The following is a 27,137-nucleotide window of genomic DNA, read 5'->3' on the forward strand; positions in this document are numbered from 1 at the left end:
GTTCCTCTGCGGGCTGGGAACATGTGCAATTTCACCTGAATTCCACAGCTGCAGAGATGGGAATGCCTAGGAGAGGGTGCCGTAATGCAAAGGATCTGAATCAAATCACAAACGTGATCTGGACCTCCACTGGAAGAAGATTTTACTAAGCGGACCTCTGTGAATTTTAATTCAGTACCCCTGCTCTAGATCATTGAAGGATAGCCTGGTGAGAAGTCATCACATAGCGAATACTTCAACAAAACCAGGCCTTACATGAACCTTCCCCTGTGGGAAATGTAATCATTGTCAGTTTACTCACACAGGCAAGTAAATTTTACTTCCAAATGGTTCCACTTGGGCACCTAAACACAAAGTAACTTGTCAAACAATAGGGGTAATATACATCTTTAAGTGTATATGTAGTGCTGTTCTACATAGGAAAGACAAAAAGCCCTTTTTTCAAAAGAATCAGGGACCATGTGTCCCTGATCAAGAATAAAAAGATAGAAACCCCCATAAGCCGACATGTTGGGCTATATCATCAGTTTGACCTCAGGTCCTGGGGGTTCTTTGCGCTTGACCATGTCCCATCTCACGAAAGAGGTGGTGACATCGACAGAACATTATTACAAATTGAGACAAAATGGATTTATTCATTGCAGGCTACAAGGTTTCCTGGCCTCAACGAAGGAATCAGTTACAAACCCTTTCTTTAAATGTGTCTTGTCCATGTCTGCCTCACTTCTTCTGTTCTGCCGTTGCTGTCAATCTCTGCGATTTCCTTCCTTTTATTTTCCTTGCTGAGCTAATTTCACCTTATATGGAGTGCTGTGTATTGTAAATTGAATATGTGGAGATTCAGTTCCTTCTTTATTAGGAACAAAAATTTTTTTGTATTGCGTTATATATGTATATTGTGTTTTTTCTTTTATTTGCTTTATTGTTACTTGTTTTGTATTTTGATTTATGTCAATATTTTTTGCATATATTTATCCATGAATATGTATCAAATGTAACATACATAGTTATTGTGTCATGAATGTCTTGTACATGCCACGCTTGCTCATGCTTTCTATTTTGCAGACTCTATGTTCCAGCTTTCATTACCCTTTACAGTTCTTTAATTTGCATTGCCTTTTTTTGAGCCCTTCCCTGAGATTGCCTACCATTGCTGCACCTGGTCCCTGTACGGACGCCTGAGGTGTTACAGGTTATCATGACAACTCTGTTGTGAGTTTCCTGGGCGGTCTCGGAGTGCTGGGGGCGGGACTTAGTGGGAACCACACAGGCCGCTGGTTCATACACATCTACCAACCATCTCTCCCTCTATCCCTCCCGGCAGCCAAGCACATCGGATGATGACTCGGTGGAGTCCCTAGTTGTGGGGCAGCGCTGTCCCATCCTCTAGCAGTGCCGGTGTTCCGTGAGAATTACCTACCCGTGAGAAAAACCTACCCCTCGTCACTTCCGGTGCACGGCACTGTAATGCAGCGGTTACATTAAAACAGCTGTGCTGCAATACGAGTCATCTCCGCTCCTGTCCCTGTCACTTCCCTGATCTCGGCAAGTAAATATAAAAGCGGCGGGGGGTGTATGAAAACATAAATGACGGAGCCGAGAGCCGCTTTTATATTTACTAGCCCAGATCAGGGAAGTGACAGGGACAGGAGCGGAGATGACTCGTATTGCAGCCCAGCTGTTTTATGTAATGGTCGCGTGGGTAGGTTTTTTTCACGGTACACCGTGATCTTTTCATACTAGTGCGCATGCGCACTAGTCAGCTCCTCAGCTGTCCCATTACGTATCCGGGGCTGTGAGCATGCGCACTGCTGCACTGCTCAGCTGTTCCTGGCCGGAAGTGACGAGGGTAGGTTTTTCTCACGGGGTAGGTAATTCTCATGTTACATCGGTGTAACGTTAGAATTCCATACCTCGTTAGATTTCCATACCCTCGTCACTTCCTGTCTCAAACAGCTGAGCAGCGCAGCAGTGCGCATGTTCAGAGCCCCGGATATGTAATTGAACAGCAAAGAATTTGACAAGTGCGCATGCTCGGAGGGTAGGAAATTATCACGGCACTGTGTGTAATGTTATACTTGCGGCGGTAACATTAAAACAGTTCGGCTGCAACATCAATAATCTCCTCACCTATCCCTGTGACTTGCCTGATCTCGCCTAATAAATATAAAAGCGGCGGCGGGTGTATGAGATGTAAATGACGGCGATCGCGGCTCCGTGATCCGCTTTTATATTTATTACCTGAGAGCAGGGAAGTGACAGGGGAAGGAGCGGAGATGAGCCATGTTGCAGAGGAGCTGTTTTAATGTAACCGCCGCAAGTGTAACTAGCGTGAGAAATCCATACCCTCCGTAGGTGCACCGGAAGTGACGAGGGTATGGTTTTCTGGAGGGTATGGTTTTCTCACGGGTATGGTTTTTTCACGGAACACCGGCCCCACCCGCCCTCTACGTCCGCATTCTGTTGATGTTATCTAAGTCAGCTGAGTGGAGGGGGATTTAAATCGAGCTGCTGCCTTTCCGACAGCACTGCTCTCCAGACGCCGTCTTGATCAGATGATCTGGCACTCCTCGTGTTGAAAGGTAGCTATATTGCACTCTGGTCTCTCATCAGTATGCATACCTCCTTTATAGATTTATTTTTTGATGTCTCCCTCTCAGTTTTAACTCACACCTGGGATTGCTTCTTTATGTATTCCAGGTGGAATTTGGTATTTGAAAGCTTGTTGGATGCACCCCTAACAGTCTTGCATACCTCACATTTTCGAGTGCCAATTTAACTGTGAGGATTCATCTCCTTTTATATATATATATACTACCCAGACTTCTGATTTTTTTGGGGGGTTGCTTTTGACCTATGGGCTTCACCTGCTTTTAATACTTTTGTTGCTGAATCTGACCTTCTATATTGGATCTGTAAGCAGCTCTTATATATATTAGATAATTTTCTTGCATTACTTTGTCTAGTATCCAGTTTTGATTTAGCATTACCATTACTAGGTTTGAGCCCTGTGGCTTCAGCTCCCTTATCCCCCTCTGCGGGGGATGAACACGAGGTCTGGGCGTTAATCGGGTGTTTTCAGCTCCCGGGTTTGGGCTCATACATCCTCACAATTTATGTTCCACACCACAGGTATGGACCATTCCTTTTCCATCTCTTTAGAGTTTGCAGAGCATTTGGCATCAGCGTGTAGTGGCATTCTTTAAAATACAAAATGTGTATATAAATATTCATGTGATAATTTTTTTCCATTTGTGAAACTAACTATACTGACCGTGTATGTTCATTCAATAGTGGCATCCATACTTACGCTCAATTTCTGAAGAAGCCTTTCCGGCGAAACTGGTCAAATCTGTAAAGGGTAATGGACCAATATGCGTAAAATGATTTCATTCAGCATATAGTTTTACTTTTTGCATAAGTCTTTTTAAATTTTTTGATATCAAATAAAAAATCAATCTATTAGTTTGTTTGGCTGTATATTTGGCTGTACTAGCTAGGCACCTACAAAGTCCCATTATCCCTTTGCTTTCTTTTCTTTCCAAAATAGGGGAAATTTGTGCTGCTGCAACTTTTCTGGCTCTGAGGAAGGGGGTACGCCCCTGAAACGCGTCAGCCCAGCCACAGCAGCCCCATGCGGCACTCTGCATGCCATTTTGTTATGTATGGGACCTTGGCTACCTTGGAGATTGTATATGCAATGTTGATGTGTGTATAATCACACCCGCTTTGTGAGTATATTGTATACTTTTTAATATTTTAATAAATGGTTTTAGTGGTGATGCACTAGGTCGGTGCGCCCCTTTTCTTTTGTCTTTTTCTCTCAGTTGGTTCTGGATACCCTTGATCCTGAGGGGGCAGCAAGACCATTGGCCTTTTTTTCCATCTGAGTCTGAAGTGCATCTCTCTTCCCTTCGTCATATTCTACTTGAGCGCAGGAGATTTGCTTTACTACTACACAGGGGGGCCCAACAAAATTGGGAATCAGTGCAGTCGGGCGAAGGGGCAATTACAGAAGGAAGCCCTGTGCAGCCCTCTGCAGCAGCTGAAAGCCAGTTTCTCCCCCTCCTGCCAGGTTTCAGCTGTTGCAGGGAGAGACACAGACACAGGGCATCCTTCCTCTAGTTGCTTTTCTGACACCGATTCCCCTCCCTGTTCTGCCTGCTCCTGTTCCCCCCCTTCCCTGTGCATCCCTTTCACTGTGCTGCCCCCTCCTCCCTCCTGCAGTGCTGCAGGCTTCCATGTCCTGTAAAAAAATAAGAAACTGTAAAAAAATAAAAATAAATAACAATTAAACATTGTAATAAAAAAAATTGTAAAATAAAATAATTGTTAACATTTTCAACTTTTGAAAAATGTAAAAAAACAACTAAAAAGGAGCTAATCCACACAGGTTCTCTGTTATTTTTGTGTCCGATAATAATGATTTTAGTGTATTTTTAGTGAAAATATTGTCTTGACATATTGGAGGGGGGCCCTGCCAGGTAGGCTGTACGGGGCCCCGTGATTTCTAACTGCAGCCCTGTGTCCACATACTCATATTGGCTGCACCAGGACTAGACGGACTGGATATCCTTAATAACAACACTTTTGGATATTTTTATTTTGGATTTTTGTGAAAGCACACGGTGTTCCTCACACTGGATGAGCCTTGCTAATGTTTTGAAACATCATTGTATTTTTTTTCTATTGTTATAGCAGCAGCTAAGGGTTCAATGAAATATTATTTTTAATTATATACTTTGAATTTCTTCCTCTGCCTTATGTGCGCTGGGTTTGAGGATTTGTTCACCTGTTGTACTAATTTACCACTTACCGCCCGCCCACCGTCATATGATGGCGGAACGGTGCGGCTCTCGTTCAGGGACTACGTCATATGACAGCACCCCAGAACGGCCTCTCTTGTGCACCCGGGGGGCACGCAGTGCGGCGATCATGGCCGCGCCGTATTGCTAAGACACGGCGCGACGCTGATCTTGGTAAAGAGTCAATGATGTTGCTCTTTACCCATGTTATCGGCTGTGTCCAATCACAGCCGGTCACATGTAAGTGAGGAAGTGCGTTTATCGGCTCTCCTCGCCTCACACTGTCAGAGTGTGTGGCGAGGAGAGATGATCAGCAGCTCCTCCTCAAGCCCTGATTACAGAAAAGTAAAAAAACAGTGCCAACCGGTGCCCACTATCAGTGCCCACCATCAGTGCCCATAGTGCTGCCCGTCAGTGCCTGCTCATCTATGCTGCCTGTCAGTGCCGCCCATCAGTGCCCGTTAGTGCGGCATATTAGTACCTCCTCATCAGTGCCACCTCATCAGTGCCCATAAGTGCCACCTCATCAGTGCCCATAAGTGCAGCCCATCAGTGCCCATAAGTGCAGCCCATCAGTGGCCATAAGTGCCACCTCATCAATGCCCATAAGTGCAGCCTATCAGTGTCCTTCAGTGCCGCCTCCTCAGCGCACATCAGTGAAGGATAAAAATTACTTATTTTCAAAATTTACTGACAGAAAAGTTTGAAAAAAAAAAACGTTTTTCTTATTTTCTGTCTTTTTTTTTTTTTTTAGTAAGAAATAAAATACCCAGTGGTGATTACATAACTCCAAAAGAAAGCTCTATTTGTGTGAAAAAAATGATAAAAATGTAATATGGGTACAGCGTTGCATGACTGCGCAATTGTCATTCAAAGTGTGACAGCGCTAAAAGCTGAAAATTGGCCTGGGCAGGATGGGGGTGAAAGTGCCCGGTATTGAAGTGGTTAAACTTGTAAACTAAAAGTTCCAGAAAAGACCTGTTTTTTTTAAAACAATAAAGCTTGTCACACCTTTGCTGTGACACTAGTCAGGTACATGACATACGTTTTACATTACGTATGAGATAATAATCTTCATGCAGCTTGCAGTCTTTCCACAAAACTGTTAATTAGGGCTCCTCCCCATCCCCATCAAGTGGGGGGGGGGGGAGTATTTAAGACACAGGGCGGAACCCAAGAGAGCACAGTTGCAGGCATGACGATGGAGGAGGACGAGGAGAAGGGAGAGCAGGTCTCTATGGAGGACGGCCAACAGCGCCTGGTTAACACACCGGCGAACAGGCGTGTTAACCAGGCATCACCTCAGAGACAGGTAGGAACCTGGGAGAGGACGGGGGGAGGGAGTGCAGACTCCATACATCAGAGGGACATGTTGGGACATGTATTAATTCTGTCACACTGTACGACAATGTTATACAGGAGCAGTGTGCCAGAATTATTATAATAATGTGATTTTTTTTTTTATTTTTATTTTGCAAATTTTTGAAATGAGGAAGAGAGATTGTTCCTGGGATGACTTACTATCCAGCTCTAATGATAACAGTGTCCATACACGGAGTGAATTCATATAAAATTGAAATGCAAATCCTTTTACTGTCAGGGATTAAAGTTCGATCAGACGACTGACCATGCACCAATACTGCAATACTTAAAATTACAAAAAAAAAAAAAAAACAGTAATGAAAACCCAACCATAAAATCCCATATACACAATCCTATACCCGCATTTGATCCAGAGGAAGGCGAAAAAAACCCCAGCAACCCCAACATTAACCCCTTCAAGATCAAAACAAACCCTAACGTCCAAAACTAATTTTGAAATTTTGACACGTGTTAGTATAAGCGTACATATCAACTACGTAGGGTATCTAGGAGGATTAAATCTTTTTTTTTTTTTTTTTCAGGAGCAATTAGGCTTTCGTTTGGCAGTAAATGTTAATGCATACATCCTGATTTTGTTTTCTTAATAAAGGAAAACAGGCCCAAAATAGTAGAAAAAATATAATTGTTTAAAGTTTAGCCTTATATTTTTATTGTATGCCATTACCCAGGGCTTTATTTCTCAGGGGAAAAGTGTCGGTATTCCCCCCCTTCTCAGTCACCCCTTGGCTCCACCCCCTACCCACCTCCGAGCACTGCCCCTTGGTCTCCCCCCCTACCCACCTCCGAGCACCCTCCCTTGGTCTCCCCCCTACCCACCTCCGAGCACTGTCCCTTGGTCTCCCCCCCTACCCACCTCCGAGCACCCTCCCTTGGTCTCCCCCCTACCCACCTCTGAGCACTGTCCCTTGGTCTCCCCCCTACCCACCTCCGAGCACTGTCCCTTGGTCTCCCCCCTACCCACCTCCGAGCACTGTCCCTTGGTCCCCCCCCCCTACATACCCCCCAGTATTGTCCTTTTTAGAGAATATAGAACCAAGTATCATTTTATGGTGCTCAGTAATTTGTATGGAATTTGTTATGATAACAAGGAAAGTAATAAAATAGATCTCCTTGAAGAAAGCTCCCAAAATGTCCTGGTTTCGTGACAACTGTGGAGATTTTCTTCAGCATTAAAAAAGTCTCCGGCCTTATGCTTTACCTCGCTCAGGAAGTGCAGCATTACCCAGGGACAAGGTCCAGCAACCCAGCATCAATAGACTCTGCAGCAGCCAGCAACAATAGATGCCTCCCTCAACAGTAGATCCCTCCCAACAACTATTGACCCCCCCCAGTAACATAAGGCCCCTCCAGAAAGAACTGGTTACCAAGCAACATAAGACCCCCCCCTGCAACAATAGATCAGGCATCAACAATAGATCTCTCCCTCAACAGTAGATCCCTCCTGACAATTATTGAGCCCCCAGCAACATAAGACTCCTCCAGGAACAGGTTCCCCAGAAACAATAGACCCCCCCCCCTCCCAGCAACAATTGATCTCCCAGAAGCCAGCATTAGTCGACCCCCCAGCAGGCAGCAAGAATAGACCCCCCCTTCCTTAACAGTAGATCCTCCCAACAACCATTGACCCCCCACCAGCAACAATAGCCCCCCCCCCCCCACCAGCAAAAATAGATCCTACCCTTTGACAATAGACCCTTCAGCACACACCACTACCCTTGCCATTACATACATTCAGAGCTAGAGGTGCCAGAACTGTGTTCCCCTCCACATTACCGCTGAAAAAAAGCCCTGCCATTACCATGATCCACCACCAAAAAAAAATGCAAAATACATGTTCCCACTCCTGGTGATTGCAGCAATACCACATATGTCTGCGGCATTTGTTCTTTGCACCTGTATTAGAGGCAAGAAACCATAGTACGTCTTTTCTTTTTTATCTGTGTAGCTCTGCTGGCTCTGTACACGTCCCTTCCCTGCCAGTATGCAGTCAGACCTATATGGAGCAGGGTTCGCCCCCCCCCCCCACCCTCTTCTGCACAGTGACAGAATAAATGCAGTTGTTTTTTTTCCTGCTTTCTCACACCTGTGCTGTGCGCACGTGTGTCGCTGCTGCTTCCCTCTTCCCTACTAGCAGAGTAGATCAGGTCTAGCAAGACCTACTAAGGACACTGAAACTTGTATTTCTTAAAGGGGCACAATGCAATACAAGTTAAATGGGGGCCAGATTGAGAATTGCACTTCAGAACCTAACAGCCCTTTTTACAGAGGAGGAGGGGGGAGAGCAAGATTTTTTTTTAGTCCAGGTAAATACGTCAGCAGAGGATGAGTGTACAGGCACTTAGAGTACAATGGGGGGAGAGAGGGAGAGCAAGATTTTTTTTTGTCCAGGTAAATACGTCAGCAGAGGATGAGTGTACAGGCACTTAGAGTACAATGGGGGGAGAGGAGGGGAGGGGGGGAGGGAGGAGGGAGGGGGAGAGAGGAGACTGACCCATTAGGGGCTACCTAATTAGCTACCCTATAGCTCTAATACTGCCTGCAGGTCTTGTTGAATGCCCTAAAGCAAGTCAACAGTTACTGGGCCCCAATGTTTAGCCGGCAGAAGGGCCAGGACTAATGACTCTTTTTGTTCAGTAGTTACAGAGGTACCTCCTTAGGAGATGCTGCACCATACCCCAGTCAATCCCTTGAGTGCACTCTTAAATTAGTAGTATTAGTTTCACTCCTACTGCATTTTAACATGTATTTACATTGTTTATAGCTGTAATCTTAGTCACTGTGGCATAGTTATTACTCTATCTAGCACACTGTGTTCAAGTTCACCAGCTGTGTGCTCATTTAGGTTGTGCTCTTCTCGGCCTTTTGGCTAAGATCAAGTGTAGTATCTCTTCTTATCAGTTGGTATGGAACCTGATGGTTAGTATCGGCATGGGGCTGAAAGGTACCGGGGCGCTCTGGGCGTAACTGGAGGACCGGGAAGTAAGCCATGCCAGAGAAAGCCGGATGGGTCCATTGCCTTCTGCTTTGAATGGGTCCGCCCCTGTCAGTTTGAAGGTAGTGAGAAAGCCGGGTGGACCACGGCTAGTATTGCTCCTGGATATATTGGTAAGGAACGGCGGATGGTGGTGGGAGAGCTTTTCCTCCTGGGTTGAATCTGGCCTTGCAAAAGGCTTGTCCCCAGTTGAAGGCAGGTTCTCCCTAAGCTGTCTAAAGTTCCGATGCCTCCTGACAGGATAGGGCTACACTTGGTCTGGCCATGGGCCGAGACCGGAAAAGCCCGTGGTGTACGTGCCCCTGGGGTGGCAGCCCAGGGGTGCCTTAATTCTCACTGGTGAGGGGCAGCTCGCCTTGAGTTTTTCGGCACCTTCGTCACTGCACCTACACACTTTTTCAGCACCTGCTTCTTGGGCTAGGCCTTTTGGCTTCGACAAGAGGAATTTTTATTCCGGCCGGAAGGCCTGCCTTTGTATTTTACACATTGGCACTAATTCACCTCTCCACTTCCCCTTCCCCACCTTTTTGTTGTGTGTGCTTTTTCTTTGTGGTGTGTCACTTCACTGTCACTTTTTTCTTCCTGCACGACGAGTACGGTGTGGGTCTCTGGGCCTACCTTGAAAGTCTTGGGAGGGGGTGGACATGGCCTTCTGGCTTAGTTCGCCCTCTGTCATGGGGTCTCCCTTCGGGGGAGCCCCACCCAGTACTTGGGGTGGGCTGTTTCGGCAGTCCCCCTGGAGAACGGGGTTTGCCAGGTCTTGGCCAGGCAAACCATAGGAAGTACCTCAGTCCCTGTCAAGAGTCTTGCGCCCCGGGGGATCAAGGTATAGGTCCAACCTCTTCGGAGGCCAGACCATTCGCACACCCTGTGCAGTTTTTGTGTGTTTCACGTTTGCGTGTGTGCACTTTTTATGCACCGGGTGTTAAGTCTTTTTGAGTGTGTTTCACACGCTACGGGCTTTTTTTAAAAAAAAAAAAAAGGTTCTCCTGCCCTTTATATAAAACTTGTATCAATAGATGAAGTGTGTATTTATCTCTTAACGGGTGTGCCTCTATTTTCTGGTAGTAACCCACAACCAGGTTAAAGTTATTAATGACTGTCTTTATATAAGCTTGCGGTGATTTCTATTCACCCAGGTGTGTCAGAGGGGCAAACGCATGAAAGACAAAACCAAGAGAAAATTCCTAGCTCAAATCACCAACCAGTCTGCTTACCAACAGTAGGCCAGTAAGGTCAGTTATAGATGTGGGCAGGAGCCATTTCTTTGTTACTGGTGTAAATATTGGTGAAGGGACACACTGGACACCCTTGCTGCCATTGTGCTATGTACTGGGTGTCCATGGTACCCCTGCACTTTTAAGGCGGATTGGGCTACCTCCAGGCCCACCTGCCCCTTATCTATCCATTTTAATTTACGTGCTTCCTCTGTGGAGACTCATCAAATTTAGAAGGGTTAGGACTGCAATACAGGGTGCCGTGAAGGGGCTTTGCAGCTTATGCATGCGTTTGCAAATGTGTGCTAAGTAAACTCTTTTTTTTGTTTTTAATGCATACCGTTGGATAGGTGAATTTGGTTGGTAAGCAGACTGATTTGTGAGTTGAGCTGGGAATTTTCACTGGCTTTGTCTTTCAGGTGTCAGAGGGGCTGAGATTGTTCTGGGAGTTGACGCTCAGAACAGAGTACCCAAAATTACCAAGCAGCTCCTTCGGAGTGGCACTACCTTTTTTTTGTCCTACCTAACCACACTGACAGTAACACTAACTCCTGCACTAACACTAAATATAAGACCTTTTTATCTTACCTAAAACGCGCTGACCCTAACACTGCCACTAACTATCACTAACACTGGAAGACTGACATTGGCACTAACTAATGTTTACACTGCCACTATCTGACACTTACCCTAAGGACTCACTCACACCATACATGCATAAAAAAACTCATGGGAGAACCGCACAGGATTCACTTGCAGAGACATCAGTTTTCATGCAGGTTTCAGTGGGTTTTTATGCACACTGTTTTCATGTGCGTCATTTTTTTTTGTCCTATTAACACTAATGTTGATATCATGTAAGTTTTTTTTTTTTTTTTTTTTTTCCCGTGCAGAAAACTGATTCCTGCGCCACATTTGAGCAGCACAGGAAATATCCCAGTAACATTTGTGTTTTTGCCATTTTTGCACATGTGCTCATTTGCATTTGTACATGCACTTTGCTATGCAAATTTACTATAAATAGGACCATAAAAACTGAATTTTTGTAAAATCTTACCGTAAAATTCCTTTCTGTGAGTCCTCCGACAGTCGCCGCCCCTTCCCAAGTCTTCACCAATGGGTACTGACCTTTGCTCCGCAGGAGTAGCTAGGCAACAAGATTTGTTAATAACAAAAGCTTTTAACATAGACACACCCCTAGGGGCTGTCCCCTTAGTCAATACCTCCCTGCACCAGCATTCCCAACTCAGTTTGGTAGCATAGCAGTAAGTACACAAAAACCCCAAAAGAGGGGCGGGGGGCGGGGGGCGGCGACTGTCGGAGGACTCAGAGAAAGGAATTTTACGGTAAGATTTTACAAAAATTCAGTTTTCTCCTACGTCCTCCGACAGTCGCCGCCCCTTCCCCAAGTCTTCACCAATGGGACGTCCCAAAGCAGTGTAGACCTGAGGGGTGGGAGACGCAGCTGCAGAAAAGCAACGCAGTACCCACATCAGAGAAAGGAACCTTACACACATTAAGAGAACCAACTGGGCAACAGGAAAACGTGCTCAACAGGAGAAACAACCCAGGAAAAAAACAAGTAACTCAGGGGTAAAACACCCCAACAGCCAAAGACCCCAAAAAAAAACAGGGGTCCCTAAGGCACTGCCGCACTGAGAACTTTACGGCCAAAGGAGGCATCAACCGATGCCTGAACATCCACCTTATAGAACTTTGAGAAGGTGTGAACGGACGACCAAGTCGCCGCCTTACACACCTGGGCCACAGAAGCCTGATGCCGGAAAGCCCAAGAAGTACTCAAAGACCTGGTAGAGTGCGCTTTCACAGGGAAGGGAGGGACCTTCCCCCTCAAGGCATAGTCACAGCCGACGCCGCCATACCCTTCCGAGGTCCCTCAGGAAGGACAAAGAGGAAATCCACCTTGCGAAAAGGCTTAGTGGACGACAGGTAAACCCTGATCGCCCGGACAACATCCAATGAATGTAAGGCAACCTCCTTAGGATGCTTCGGTTTCGCGCAGAGCGAAGGCAAGACAATTTCCTCATTAAGGTGAAAATCCGAGATCACTTTCGGCAGAAAGGACGGGACAGGTCGTAGGACCACCTTGTCCTTGTGGATCACCAGGTAGGGAGAGCTTCAGGACAAAGCCGCCAGCTCCGATACCCTGCGAGCCGAAGTGATCGCCACCAAAAAGGCCACCTTTTTGGACAACAGAGGCAACGAGATCTCCCTGATCTTTTCAAAGGGAGCATGTTGCAACGCGGACAGAACCAGGTTCAAGTCCCATGGAGGCAAAGGCTCCCTCCGCGGAGGGGCCAAATGGCGCACCCCTTGAACAAAGGTGCGGATCAACGAGTTTGACGCCACAGGGCGCTGAAAAAGGACGGCCAGTGCAGAAATCTGGCCTTTAATCGTGGCCAACGCCAAACGCTGGTCCACTCCAGTTTGGAGGAAAGCCAACACTCTGGACACCGAGTACGAGCGAGGGGAAAACCCCCTGGACTCACACCAGGCAAAGTATGCTTTCCAAGTATGGTAGTAAATCTTTCCCGAAGAGGCTTTCCTAGCCTTGATCAAAGTGGGAATGACCTCAGGGGAGAGACCTCTGTCCTTCAGGACCTGGCTTTCAACAGCCAGGCCGTTAAAGCCAGCGACTGTAAAGCAGGATGGAATATCGGCCCTTGAGACAGGAGGTCTTCTCGAAGCGGCAGATGCCACGGAGCGTCGACTGCCAGATTTACGAGGTCTGCGTACCAAGACCGGCGAGGCCAGTCCGGTGCCACCAGAATTACCGTGTGCGGTTCCGAGGCTAACCTGCAAAGGAGCCTGGACAGCAGCTGAATCGGTGGAAAGGCATACATCAGACGATACTGATGCCAGGGCGCCACTAACGCATCTGAGGCGTCTGCCTGAGGATCGCGCGTCCTTGCCACGAACCTTTCCACCTTGTTGTTTAGGCGAGACGCGAACAGGTCCACATCTGGGGAACCCCACTTCGCGCACAACATCTGGAAGACCGGGTGAAGGGACCATTCTCCCTGGTCCAGGGTCTGGCGACTCAGATAATCCGCCTGCCAGTTCTCCACCCCCGGGATGTGAACTGCCGTTATCGCCGGGACGTGCGTCTCGGCCCAAGACAGAATGTCGGCTACTTCCCGAGCCGCTCGGGCACTCCTGGTGCCCCCTTGATGGTTGATGTAGGCCACCGCGGTGGCATTGTCCGTCTGAACCCGAACCGGACGGCCCTGAAGCCGTTCCGACCATTGCAGAAGGCAAAGCTTTATCGCTCGCAATTCCAGAATGTTGATCGGAAGGGAGGACTCCTCCTCCGACCATGTCCCCTGGGCGGACAGATTGCCCAGGACACCACCCCAGCCCGTCAGGCTGGCATCCGTGGTAACCACCGTCCACAGCAAAAGACGAAAAGACTTGCCACCCGACACTGCCGGGGACTGTAGCCACCACAGAAGACTCTGTCTGGTGCGGTGGCTCAACGAGATCCGCAGATCCAAGGACTGCGGACGCCCGTTTCACTGCGCCAGAATCTCCGCCTGGAGACCCCGCCTGTGAAATTGGGCAAAATGGATCGCCTCGAAGGCGGAAACCATCAACCCCAGACATCTCATGTATGTCCGGAGGGACGAGCTGTGGTTGGCCCTGAGGGCCCCGACCTCGTCCTGAAGCATCCGGAGTTTGTCCTCTGGAAGGAAAACCTTCGCCTGAACAGAGTCCAGAACCATCCCTAAATAGGGAAGGCGAACCGAAGGACACAGAGTCGACTTCGGAAAGTTTATGGTCCAACCGAACTCTTGCAGCGTCTGCACCGTGGTGGACAGGTCGGCCATCAGGCTCTGGCTGGCAGTTGACCGTATGAGGAGATTGTCCAGATACCCCAAGATCGCAATACCCTGTGCCCGCAACAGGGCCAGGACCGGCGCCAGCACCTTGGTAAAAACCCGCGGAGCCGAAGCGAGACCGAAAGGTAACGCCACGAATTGGTAGTGTTCCTCCGCAATGGCGTATCGAAGGTACCGTTGATGACCTTCGAAGATGGGGATGTGTAGGTACGCATCCTTCAGATCGATGGAGGCCATGAACTCCCCCGGACTCGGGGCAGCCACCACCGAGCGCAGGGATTCTATGCGGAACTTGCGAACCCGCACAAAGCGGTTCAGAGCTTTCAAATCCAGAATCGGACGCACCTTGCCCTCCTTTCTGGGCACAGTGAACAAATTGGAGTAAAACCCCCGAAATCTGTCCCGATGAGGCACCGGGACCACCACTCCTTGGGTCCGCAGGTCCCGCACCGCCAGGTGCAGATCCTGCAAACGCTCTAGGCAAGATCAAACTGAGTTGGGAATGCTGGTGCAGGGAGGTATTGACTAAGGGGAAAGCCCCTAGGGGTGTGTCTATGTTAAAAGCTTTTGTTATTAACAAATCTTGTTGCCTAGCTACTCCTGCGGAGCAAAGGTCAATACCCATTGGTGAAGACTTGGGAAGGGGCGGCGACTGTCGGAGGACGTAAGAGAAAGTCCTTTTAGATTTAATAATCTGATTTTCTAAAGAATCGTTCAATCACTTTAATACATGTATGACGACCATAAGAAGAGTTGCAATATGCCAATGTCTCTGATAAGATATGGGGTATGTATTATAAATATTGATATTTATTGATGAATGATGACTTAAGCATTTTGTGGCAAGAAAGCCCAAACCTATTATACGGGAGTGCAAAATTTATCTGGGTCACTTTGGTGTACAGTTGCTTTACATACAAAACGAGAGGCAACAAGATGAAGCTAAGTATTATTCCAGTTATACTTTGTGACATCTGGGGGCCAAATGCTGTATTTTTTTTTTATAAATCAATTAACATTCATTCACTATACGTATTTTGGGGATAATAGGGGCACAATAACTTCAATATATCACTATTTTTTCTGGGATGGACAAATATAAAGTAAGAGCGCTTTTTTTGGAAGACATCCCAGAGTGTGGCTAGGTGTGGCTGATGTGCTCATACATGAGTGTTGATGATTGCACACAAGTGCACTTTAATTGTTACAATGTATATAACAGTAAAGCTAACATTTCGTTTTTTTATTTTTTGATTTACAATAAATTGTATTACTGTAAATAAAAAAAATAAAAAAAAGTAAGTAAATATACAATCAGGGTACAAAATTTGTATAATACATGTGGGCTATAACAAAGTATAACTAGACAAATACCAGTCAAACCCCAGTAAATAACACCAATAAGTAGTATATTGGCTAAAGTTATCATGGAGTAAGTGTACAAGAGGACAGGTAGCACAAACTAAAAAACTAAACAAGCATAAAAAGCCCTAGAGGAAATATCCATCCATTAGTGGGTAAGTGGTTGACCAGGACAGAAGGGAGGTGATTGAAATCTAGCTAGCTAATAAATAAAATCATGCGGGCTAAATACCATGTAAAAGGATGAAGGAAAGAGAGATGAAAGTAAAGGGAGAAGAGAAAAGGGAGAAAAAAAGGGGGGAGAAGGAGGGACAGGGTAGGTCAGGATGAAGCTGGAGGTGAGGTAAACCCATGTGGTCCAATGCTGGTGGCAATTTACATGGATGCCACCTGTGATCAAAGGGAAAGGAGGGAATGGTCAATATTCAAGTGGTTGATAGCGTTAAGCCATGGGTGCCAAGTTTTAAGATATTTAGCATAATTGAGAACAAAGGTTCGTTTTTCATGTATCATGGTGTTTGACCTCAGCGAAGGGTGTCAATGATTGTTTCCAGGCTTTAGCTAGGGTTTGCCAGGCCACCAGGAAGATGTATTCTACCAGTATCCGTTGAAGTTTGTTTAGACATGAAATGAGCTTGTGTAAAAGTGCTTCCCAATCATTTTTGTGGGAGAGTAATATGGAGGATTGAATTCAATATATTATAGACCGGAAATTAGAGCTGTAGGGCAAGTCCACCAGATGTTTAATAAGGTGCCATGGTAAGTGAAACCACGTAAACGTAATAGTGAAGCATTAGGAATAATTTTGGATAGACGATGTGAGGACATATACCAATAGGACAATCATTTATAAGCATTTTCTTGCGCAAGTACATGGCGTGAACCTCTGGAGTTAGCTAACCATATAGATTTCGAATCTCGAGAATCTAAGTGGAGTCCAGGTCATACTCCATTTGTCCATGTAAGCAAGTTTATTAGGACTTAGGGAGTCTTTAAGTAATGCATAAACAGCAGATATTAGGAATTTAGAGTGTGGGTTCAGTCAATTGGCTTATCTTAGGTCCCAGATGGCCATAGAGATCCTGCAGACTTCTAAGGACCATCTTTGCGAAATAATATGGGAGAGCCAGTTGTTGCTTCCCAGGGTGATAGAACGCCATGCATTAGAGCAGACCTTTGTCTGTCTTAAACTTCTCTAAATCTCAGGAACTGACCACACTCAGTAGGCAGTGAAAACATTTGCAAAAAGAACAAAGGAAAACCTGGAGCTCATACAGGAAAGGACAGTCTTTTTGCAAATGTTTTAGTTCTTTTTGTAAATGTTGTCACTGCCTATATGTTGCTTGTGGCTTAGATATATTGCAAAACATAAATAGTGCTGTCCTTTTGATGTTTGTTTGTTTGTTTGTTTTTAGTTTCTTTGAGAATGTATTAATTTCTGCTTATGCTTTTGAAACCTATTTAGTGTGTGTTTCTGACAAATGCATCTGATTTTGGTCTTGCCGATTCATCGGTCAGGTTGCCAGTGGATCTGAATGGGAAATACCACATGGTTTGCTATGTTTTGTATATAAACAAAGTTTAGCTGCGCTTGATTAGAAATAGAACAACCAATGAAAAAAATGATGATAAGATTAGCAGCCAGCACATTAAGTGCCGGTTCACACTGAAGTAGCACGACTTCGGGGGCGACCCAGTGAAGTCGCGGTGCACCACTGTGCACCGTGACTTCGGCGCGACTTGCACGGACTTCATATAATGAATGTCTATGCAAGTCCCTCCGAGGTCGGCCCGAAGTAGTACAGGACCCTTTTTCTAAGTCGGAGCGACTTGTGTCGCTCCTATTAGAACGGGTCCTCTAGCAGTCAATGGACCGCAACGGACCGCGACTTGTCAGGCTGACAAGTTGCCTGACAAGTCGCGGTAGTGTGAATGGAGCCTAAGAGATTAAATCCCAACTATAAACTAGAACGCATGACAAAATGTGCAGCGCTAAATATTCAAAACAAATACATAGGCAAGAAAAAGATCATGATCTAAACAGTCACTTTTAGACTATATACAAATGCATTCACATTCTGAGAAGCAACTCTCCCTAAACGTGAATGGAATGTAATCACGAATAGTGAATCCCTCAGGCGATTAGTCCCGTAGACGTATAGTTGATGGATAACACTGCAGGACGGAGAGAAGCTTTCACCAATCACCCAAAAGCGTGGCCGCTTACCAGAAAACGTGGATCCCCATAACAGGGATCTACACTGGCTCCAATGTAAATAAGCCCTGGGCGTGGTTGACCACAACGTAAATGGTGTCCCCTCTCCTCCAGCCAGATTATCCTCCAGATGTATTTAATGTAGGATCCTTACAGAGTTCCACACTTCCAGAAGTATACTTATAGGACCCTCATAAGCTGTCATGCTGAAGAAGGTGACCGCTTAAACAACAGTGGTGTCAGAAAAAAGAGCAAAAAAAGGGACCTCTCATGGTGAAGTACGTAAACACTGTGTATTTTATTAAAGCAAATAAAATCCACTCACATGTGAAAAGCAGTCAAAAACAGCACAGCATACGTCCTGCAGAGGTGTCCCTTAGAGCGGTTAATAGGTCGTGGATAACGGATAGCCCAACCTCAGCCAAAGTAAACCGGAGAGACTCTAAAGATGCTGGTTCCCTTACCGGTTTCGTCAGAGAGGGACGTCTTCAGGGGCATATGTTTTGTATACATTGAATTCTATAGCCGATTTTCTTCTATAGAGCCGTCCCGTAAATTAAGCCGTCCCGTAAATTAACCTATCACCTGTATATGATTGTCAGTTGTATGGAGCTTTTAAATCTGCGCTTGATGTTCAGGTTCATTGGGTAATGAATAAGTACTGGTGAGGGCATGAAACGCGTTTGGCTTCTTATCTCACAGTGTCATTTGGATTTTATCTGCAATAAAGGGGTTCATTAGTGCGCAGCCATCTGGACTTTTCTTTGTTTTTCCATTGTGCAGCATGCGAGCTGGGCTTGCACCTGATCGGAGGATGTGTTTTGCGGTGGTTCAAGAGTGAACTTTCCTAGCAACAGTGTATTAATATATTGTAGACTGGGTAGTTGCATTCATTAGGAGTGAGACTTCGGCTGAGGAAGGCTATTGGTCGTAACCAAGCGAGATACCCTTGGTGCAACACTCCATCCAATCCTACAAAGCTATCATCCGCATGGAGAACATACAGTTTCTGTGCATCAGCATATGCTAAAGCTGGTGCTTTTGTCAGCTTCTTCAATTGAGCCTCTTCACATGCAAAAATTCAGTGAAAAGGAACTTTTGTAAAGCCCCGTACACACGCACCGATTGTTGGCCGAACGATCGGCCGTCTTTTGTCCAGTGCTGTCGTGTTGGTTGAAAAGTGCTCAAGACTGCACACGAATTTTGTCGGCCAACAACAACCAACTTCAGAAGTGATGTCATGTGATGGTTAACTTTCCGTGTGTTTTTTCTTCTCTGAGCATGCCCAGTCTTGCTCATATGGCTTTTGTCGGCCGAAATCTGTACTGACTGACGAACAATCGGACGTTCTTTGTTGGCCAACAAAAATTTTATAGCCTGCATACCAGACTTTGTTCGGCCGAAAAGTCGCAGTTGGTTGTCGGAAGCATCATACTAACAAGCCGACAATCGGCCGATCGGACGTTGGCCGAATATTTACGGCCGACAATCGGTACGTGTGTACGGGCCTTTAGACTTCTTTTGATTCCTTTAACTGCACACATCAGTCTTCAACAGTTATATTGCTACTCAAACTACTGTTAATCCCACGTCAATCTCAGCAGTGCCTAAAAAAGTAGCCCTCTTTGGGGGTTATGAGAAATGCCCCTCCCAAACAGGATATTGCGCCTAACTTGCGGGTAAATAAGAGAACCAGAACCTTCACTAAGTGGAAGAGTGGAATTTGATATTAATTCAGTGTGTTGGGTTATTTTGAGGGAACAAGAAATTTACACTGTTATACAAGCTGTACACTCAGGGCCGCTGATAGTGGGGGACCACCAGCCCTCTTGTAGGGGGCCTGAGCACACAGGGGGGGCCCACACAGAGAGGGGAATTAGTGATGGACAACAAATATAGAAATTTTCCTCCAGCACCTGAATCTGATCTGTCCCTCTCCCTGCTATCAGCTTTTATCTGCTGAGAAAGAGACAGTTGTCCCTCACTAATCCCCCTCCCTGTGTGGGCCCCCTCCCAGCACTTATCTCTGCTCAGGATTTTATTTGTAAATTGTAACTTTGTTTCTCTCTCTCTGTCTCTCTGATCACTTAGCTCCAACTGCCCAGCATGTATATTTTTCTCATCTCATCTTCTTTTTTATTTAACATAGTTTTTTTTTTTTTAGATTTATCAGGAATTATGTGAGTTATGTTATATTTGTGTTTGCTAATGGTGATTTTGTTGTAATTTTAGCTAAATATATCTTTAATATTTTCTTGGGGGGGGGGGCCCTGCCAGGTAGTCTGTACGGGGGCCCGCGATTTCTAACAACAGCCCTGTGTACACTCACTACATTCCATTGTAGTAAAGTGTAATTTCTCCAGTGTTGTCACATGAAATGATATAATAAAATATTTACACTACGTAACTGTTCCAATCTGAAAAAACCCTTTTTACTTTCTTTTTTTTTTGCATTTTTTTTGGTGAAGGCAGAGTCTGTGATGTGCGGGCTGAGTTAAGAGTTGGTGACGTTTTGGACCCCAGGCTGGGGGAACAAAACTAAAAACTGCATCTAGGTTTTTCCATATGATTAATTTTGTGCGTTTAGTTTGTCCCATTCCCAAAAGATTTTTAGAAAGTGCAGTTATCCTTTGCAGTGTAAAGTCACCTATTTTCTGAAACTACATAGATTGTACATTGCTTTCTTTTCTTAAAATATCATTCAACAACATAATCACATGTGTTTTCTTGCAGATTCGTTCCGACGACCCTTTGTGGAAGAGACCTTGGTGCATATGGGGGATAGCAGCCATTGTTGCTGTGATGATCATCGTAGTATCTGTGGCTGTATGCAGAGCTACATTCCCTGGTAAGCCAAACATCTGAATAGTATGTGATGTGTTAAGACACTCGCGCCAAAAAGGAAGGGAAAAAAAAAAAAATATATATATATATTTATATATATATATAATATATATATATATATATATAGAGATAAAACAGGACTGCTGCTGTTGACAACCCACAATGGTGAAGGATGGAAATGAATGTAATATAAATATTACCCACTATTATATATATCACACCATTATTATCTTTGAGACATGCGCTGTTGGTAATATTTATATTACATTAATTTACAAACATCTGAATAACTCTATCACGCAGCAGACCCTTTGTTTGGCCATGAGATTTGGAAGATGGTGTGTTTGGACGGCTCAAAAAAAGGGAAAGCACAGCGTCTGATGTATAAATGTTCAAGGAAGAATATTTTTTTTTCTTGCCCTTAGCAACTTTTGTAGAAGAATTCAGACCACTGCAGAGAAATTATAATCCAAGTATATTGTATATACATGGCACATTAACAGCAAAGGGGTACAGTGCTAAATTGTTTACATTTCCGGATATATTTATACCATTTTGATCACTTATGCAAAGATGTTGATTAGCTTTTGACATAGCCCTTCTTAATACCAGCCAAACCGACTTATGTACTCTCCAGACCTCCAAAGCTCTGTGAATTTTCAGAACACAGTGTCTATATTTAGCCATAACAAGTTCCCCTAGGATCAAGGTGGTCCAGAATCTCCCTTCCCGCATAACAAACTATACCTTTCACACTTCCCCACATTCTTGTTTAATAACATAATGAGAAGTTGGAGAGAAGAAGACCATGACCGTCAGGTCTGAAGCTTGACTAAAGCCATGTTCATAATTCCTCAACACAACCAATCCACGTTCAATTCCTGTTTTTAAGGGTCCAGGATCTAAAACAAACCAAAAAATGGATTCTGATGTTTGACAGGGGCAACAAGAAATCTTTAGGATATGCTCAAAAAAATCAGAGAGACCCTCAGAAGTTTGGTAAGGCTGGGGGGGGGGGGGTAGGGAAGCTGTAGAGCTGAATGTTATAGATAATTTGTTGTATGAATATTTGTTAGAGCCGGTTCACACTGGGGCGACTTGTCAGGCGACTTGGTCGCCTGACAAGTCGCCGTGGGTCGACTGCCATAAATTAGCACAGGACCGGTTCTAATAGGAGCGACACAAGTCGCTCCTACTTAGAAAAAGGGTCCTGTACTACTTTGGGGCGACCTGCATTGACTTCAACGATATGAAGTCTGTGCATGTCGCTCCGAGGTCGGGGTGCGCGCTGAGCACCGCGACTTCACAGGTCGCCCCGGCAAGTCGGATCGCCTCAGTGTGAACCGGCTCTTTATTGTAGTGGATTATTGGAGGATACAGATAATGTTGTTGCCCTTTGACTACAAAATGTGGCTAAGGAGTTGCCAGTCACAAGACTGACTAAACAAAGTTATGTACAATTTACCAGAAAGGACTGGTAAGAGATGTGTAGTTTCAGCCTAATCTAGCTGTGTGTCCATTTTAAGTGCTGATTTCTTTTTTTTTTTTTTTAGTGCATGAAAATCCATGCTGCCCCAATCAATGGACACGGTATGATAACACCTGCTATTTTATATCAAAGAAGGACGCTGTCTGGAAATCTGCCCAAGAGTACTGCAAGGAGGAAGGGGGGTCATTGCTGGTCTTGGACAACACCTCACAGGTAGGTGAAAACACCTAAAACTAAGGGAGGAAAGGCAACTGACTCAAATTAACTCCAGGCACAAAAACATTAATTGAAACATGTTCCTTAATAGCCACAAAAGATACAAATCCATGTTGTGTGTGCCAAATGCTGTGCTGTACATAGCCTGTGCAGAGGGCAGAGCTGTGGGAGGGGCCCAACAGCTCCACCCACTACAGGGTGTATACAGACAACAACAGGAGGGGCGGGGAAAAGACCAGTCACCTTGCGCAAGGAGAGAGAGCAGCAATGATCGGTCTTTATTACAGGAAGCTCCTGCATAGAGGGAAAGTCTCACACTGGATTACTGCACAGATCTGGGAGAAATACACAAACTAAACCAAGATTCAAAGAAGAATACACATGACAAATGGATTTAGACAATATGCACTGATCCCTGAGTTCAGCTTTTACACAGCAGTGTTCGTTCTCTTAGTCTACCCTGTATTATAGTTTTATTATTTGTTGATCCCACCAGTATATCCTTTATTTTTCTACAAAGTCTAACAGGCCAAGCTGTCCAGAAAAAGGGGCAATTACTAAATTTCTTGGTTAGCAGTCTCCTAAATTAGCTGCTATAGTATGAATGAGGTTTGTATGAATTAGATTGTTAGCTCCTCAGAATACATAGACCTAGTCATGGTGTTTTAATTTACCAGGATCTTACATATTAGCTTTGTGTTCAAAATAAACATACAGTTTATTGAGCCATTTGAATGTCCCCCACCCCTCCTTGTTTTACAGCGGCATATTGCTGAATTGTTCACCCTGAAGGGAGATTACTGGATCGGCCTAAGAAAAGTCAATGAGAAATGGACGTGGACAGACGGATCAGTCTACACAGGCACAGTAAAGTAAGTGCTATAAACAGTATATACAGAATCTCACAAAAGTGAGTACAACCCTCCACATTTTTGTAATTATTTTTTCTCTAGCGCTCATCGACAGACGTAGTCCTCGGTGATACACCACCTTCGGGTTATGTTACCTCCGCAGGAGCAGGACTAGACAGGAAATTAAAAAGCTCTGGCCACACCCTAGGGGCAGTCCCAGAGGGTATATCCTCTCTCTCTCTGCCTCAGCAAATCAGTTATTTTCTGTCTAGTTAGGAGTAAGGACCTAGATACCTTGCTGGGATCTTAGGTCCTGGCAAGAATTTTTTTCTTAAAGGATTTTTAGACAGCTTTTTTTCTCCAGTGTTCCTGTGAGATCTTCAAGCAAGAAAGCTGAACTGGGCGACGGGCTGGATGTTGAGATCCGGTGGTCACCCCAGTTCAGCCTACGAGCGCGTGCAGGCCATAGCTCCGCGCTGGGTCGGCCGCGACAAAGTCCCATTAAAAGGACTAAACCCGCGAGTTAAACGTCTCGCTGAAACGCCAAAGACCATGAGTCACGGCGTTCGTATCGGTCGACAGCCCTCCCGCCCCGGTGGAGAGGGGTACTGTCAGGAGTTGGTGCCCGCCTGGTTCCGGTATGGTGAGTAGTATGTTCCCCCTTTTTCCCTGACGGGTTTTGTGGTGAACGCGGGCCCCTCTCTGTATGGTAAGAAAGAGTCCTTTCTATCCTATAACATGTCACAGATCCTCCTACTTTGAGTGTGATTTTATGTGCAAAAAGCCAGGAGGCTTGGTTTGGGAGCTAACAATCTATTGTATACATGTTTAAAAGATGTAATCTGTGGCATTCTGGGAATCTTATGGGTTAAGTATAAGCTACCTACCAGTCAGAAGCCACGGACATGTAGACTGCCTTCCAAATCAGATCTCCAGCTATTAGCAGGCCTCCCGAACGGCCATGCGGTCCGCCAGGGCCGATACCGCCAACCACGCCATATCCCCAGGCAGAGACAGTGTTGTGTGCCCTGCAGCACACCGCCATTCAGCAGGCCGCCGCCATTTTTTCTTGCAGGATCGCACGAGCCGCCATTTTGGCGTAGCCTCGTGTCTCCAGCATGGGGGCGGCCATGTTTGAGGTGATCCTACACCTCGTGGAGCTTGGGGGAGGCGCCGGAAGGCGTGCAGAGGGGCGGAGCCGCCTCCTTTCTTCCTGGGCAGCCAGCCAAAAGACTTCCTGTTTGTCAAGACAGCGCTGTAAGCTGTTGCAGTTTAACTCTGAGCATCAGGTGGTGAGCCTGGGGGTCTATCTCTCTCTCTCTCGATCGATAGCTAGCAGGTAACACTAAGGGGTTTTTTGTGGCGCTGGGGGTCAGAAAAAAAAAAAAAAAAAGTTTTTTTCTTTACTTTTGAATTATATTATCCAGGAAGTAACTGGAGTTATCATGGACCCTGCCACACATATTCCCCCACCTGTTTCCCTCGAGGGGGCCTCGGGACCCGCCGGTGCACAGAGTATAGAGTCATTTACAGCAATTTTGGAGTCTATGGTGGCTCGGGTGGAGGCGGCCTGTCAGGGACGGGGGTCAAGGAAGCGACCCCCGCCTACCCCTATACTATCTGACACCTCTGACTCAGATTCAGAGATGGTCACGGCAGTTGCAGGTTCCTCTGCAAGGGCTGCTATCACAGGTAAAGCCCCCTCAGAAAGTGAGGAGGACGCTTCTTCTCTTGCTATTATTCAGGAAGAAGCATTGGTGGACGCACTAGTTGTGGCAGTGCAAGAAACCTTAAAACTTGAGGCTTTACCGGCAGAGGCAACTGTAACAGAGATGCCTTTTGGTACTAATAAGCCCATCAAGACGGCGAAGGCTTTTCCTGTACCTAAATGTTTTGGTAATCAGATTAAAGGAGAATGGGAGCATTCTAAGCGTACCTTTACTATTTCCAAGCGTATTGCTAGACGCTATCCGTTTGAGGAATCCATCATTAAGAAATGGACGGTACCACCAATCGTGGATCCGCCTATTTCCAGGCTGAATAAAGCCACGGTTATTCCAGTGGAGGACACTTCGTCCTTTAAGGATCCGGTGGATCGAAAGATAGAAGCAGAGTCCCGCACTATCTTTTCTCTGATAGGGTCAGCATTTAGACCAGTAATCGTTATTGGTCTAGTTTCCCAGACACTTACGGAATGGGCGAAAATGGTACGCCAAGATCTTAGGGGAAAAGATATTCCCCAGGAGACATCTGATTTGATGGAACAGATCATACAAGGGCTACGGTTTATCTGTGACGCAGCCTTGGACACTACTCCCCTATTAGGGCATGCATCTAAGTTAGCAGTGATCCTCAGACGTGTGCTGTGGTTAAAATGCTGGTCAGCTGACCTAGGTTCCAAAAAGACCTTGACCAATCTCCCTTTTCAGGGGAATCGTCTATTTGGGGCCAACCTAGATGAAATCATTAAGGATGCCACTGGGGGCAAGAGCACTTTTTTGCCACAGGCTGCAAAAGCTAAGGGACCTCGCAACAAGCGAGGACCTTTCTTTACCGCCCATAAAGGGCGCCCGGCTGGTACTAGCGGGAAAGGCAAGACTCCTCCAGGAGGGTTCAAGAAGGGCTGGTCGGACAAGCAGGGGACCAACCCAGCCAAACCCGAAGTAAAGGAGTACACAGCCTGAAGGTGCGCCCCCACCCGGTTTCAGGGTGGGGGGACGTTTTCACCGGTATTCAGGACATTAGATCGAGCATCAACCACTACTACCGGTGCGATTCTTCCCTTCCAACATTTAAGTACCACAGGAAGCGGTAGTTACCGTTCCCTGAAAAGATCTTTTCCTTTACCTTTTCCTAAGATTAGTCCCGATACCTCACAGGAATCGGATCTGGTTGACCAGATAGGCCAAGTAGCCTCTAGTCGGGTGACTTCGGTCCCTGAGGTTCAACCAGAAAAGATCACCTTTCTTGATAACTATCAGGTATCTGATAAATGTGTGGGAACAGAAAACGACCAGACTTTCTCGGATGGTCGGGGCCAGATAGCTCTAGGGACGCCTGGTTCAGATCCAATCAGCGCAAGTGGTCCTAGAAATTCTAGGCTGGCCTCGTCAAGCCGGCCTGGCCGACTTGGACATGTTAGTCGCAGACGTTCCGTGGGAACTTCGTCTCAGGGAGTGTCTGTGGTCTCAAGGACCAATTTACCTTCGTGCTTTACAGTCGCTGGTTTTAATGGCCTGGCCATTGAGACCCAAGTACTGAAGGACAGAGGTTTGTCTACTTCAGTCATTCCTACCCTTATTAAAGCAAGGAAAGCGACTTCCAGCAAAGTCTATTATCACACATGGAAGACTTATATTGCGTGGTGCGAATCTTTAGGATTTCCTCCACGTACCTATTCGGTGTCTCGAATATTGGCCTTTTTGCAACAAGGGGTTGAGCAGAAGCTAGCCTTGAGCACCATCAAGGGTCAAGTTTCAGCATTAGCAATCTTCTTTCAGAAGCCTTTAGCTACCAAATCCTTGGTGCGGAATTTCATCCAGGGGGTGCGGCACCTGGCTCCTCCAGTCCGCGCGCCCTTACCGCCCTGGGATCTTAATTTGGTTTTGTCGGTTCTACAGAAACCTCCCTTTGAAAACATCAGGGAGATTCCCTTGCTTACTTTATCCCAGAAGGTGGCCTTCTTGGTGGCTATTACTTCTGCTCGCAGGGTGTCAGAACTGGCTGCATTATCATGCCAGTCACCATACCTAGTGATTCATAGGGATAAGGTAGTACTTCATCCTAAGCCATCTTTTCTTCCCAAGGTGGTTTCAGATTTTCATCTGAATGAAGATATTGTACTACCTTCCTTGTGTCCTCAGCCCAAGCATCATCGGGAACATGCGTTGCATTCCTTAGATG

General features: G+C 45.9%; 1 protein-coding gene across 1 annotated transcript in view; it reads left to right on the forward strand.

Moving 5' to 3' along the window:
• Positions 1–6,000: 6,000 nt before the first annotated feature.
• The window catches only part of LOC309550362 (C-type lectin domain family 2 member B-like), a gene marked incomplete at its 5' end in the record, with an annotated part of 43,435 nt that continues 22,298 nt past the window's right edge, over positions 6,001–27,137 (forward strand). Inside the window, 4 exons of the mRNA XM_082250758.1 lie at positions 6,001–6,117; positions 20,568–20,682; positions 22,232–22,380; positions 23,146–23,255. Coding sequence (XP_082106884.1) covers positions 6,001–6,117; positions 20,568–20,682; positions 22,232–22,380; positions 23,146–23,255 — 491 coding nt within the window. The remainder of the gene's footprint in view (positions 6,118–20,567; positions 20,683–22,231; positions 22,381–23,145; positions 23,256–27,137) is intronic.

Source organism: Pelophylax lessonae (assembly GCF_965119305.1).
Source record: "Pelophylax lessonae genome assembly, chromosome: 3".
Taxonomy (NCBI): Eukaryota; Metazoa; Chordata; class Amphibia; order Anura; family Ranidae; genus Pelophylax; species Pelophylax lessonae.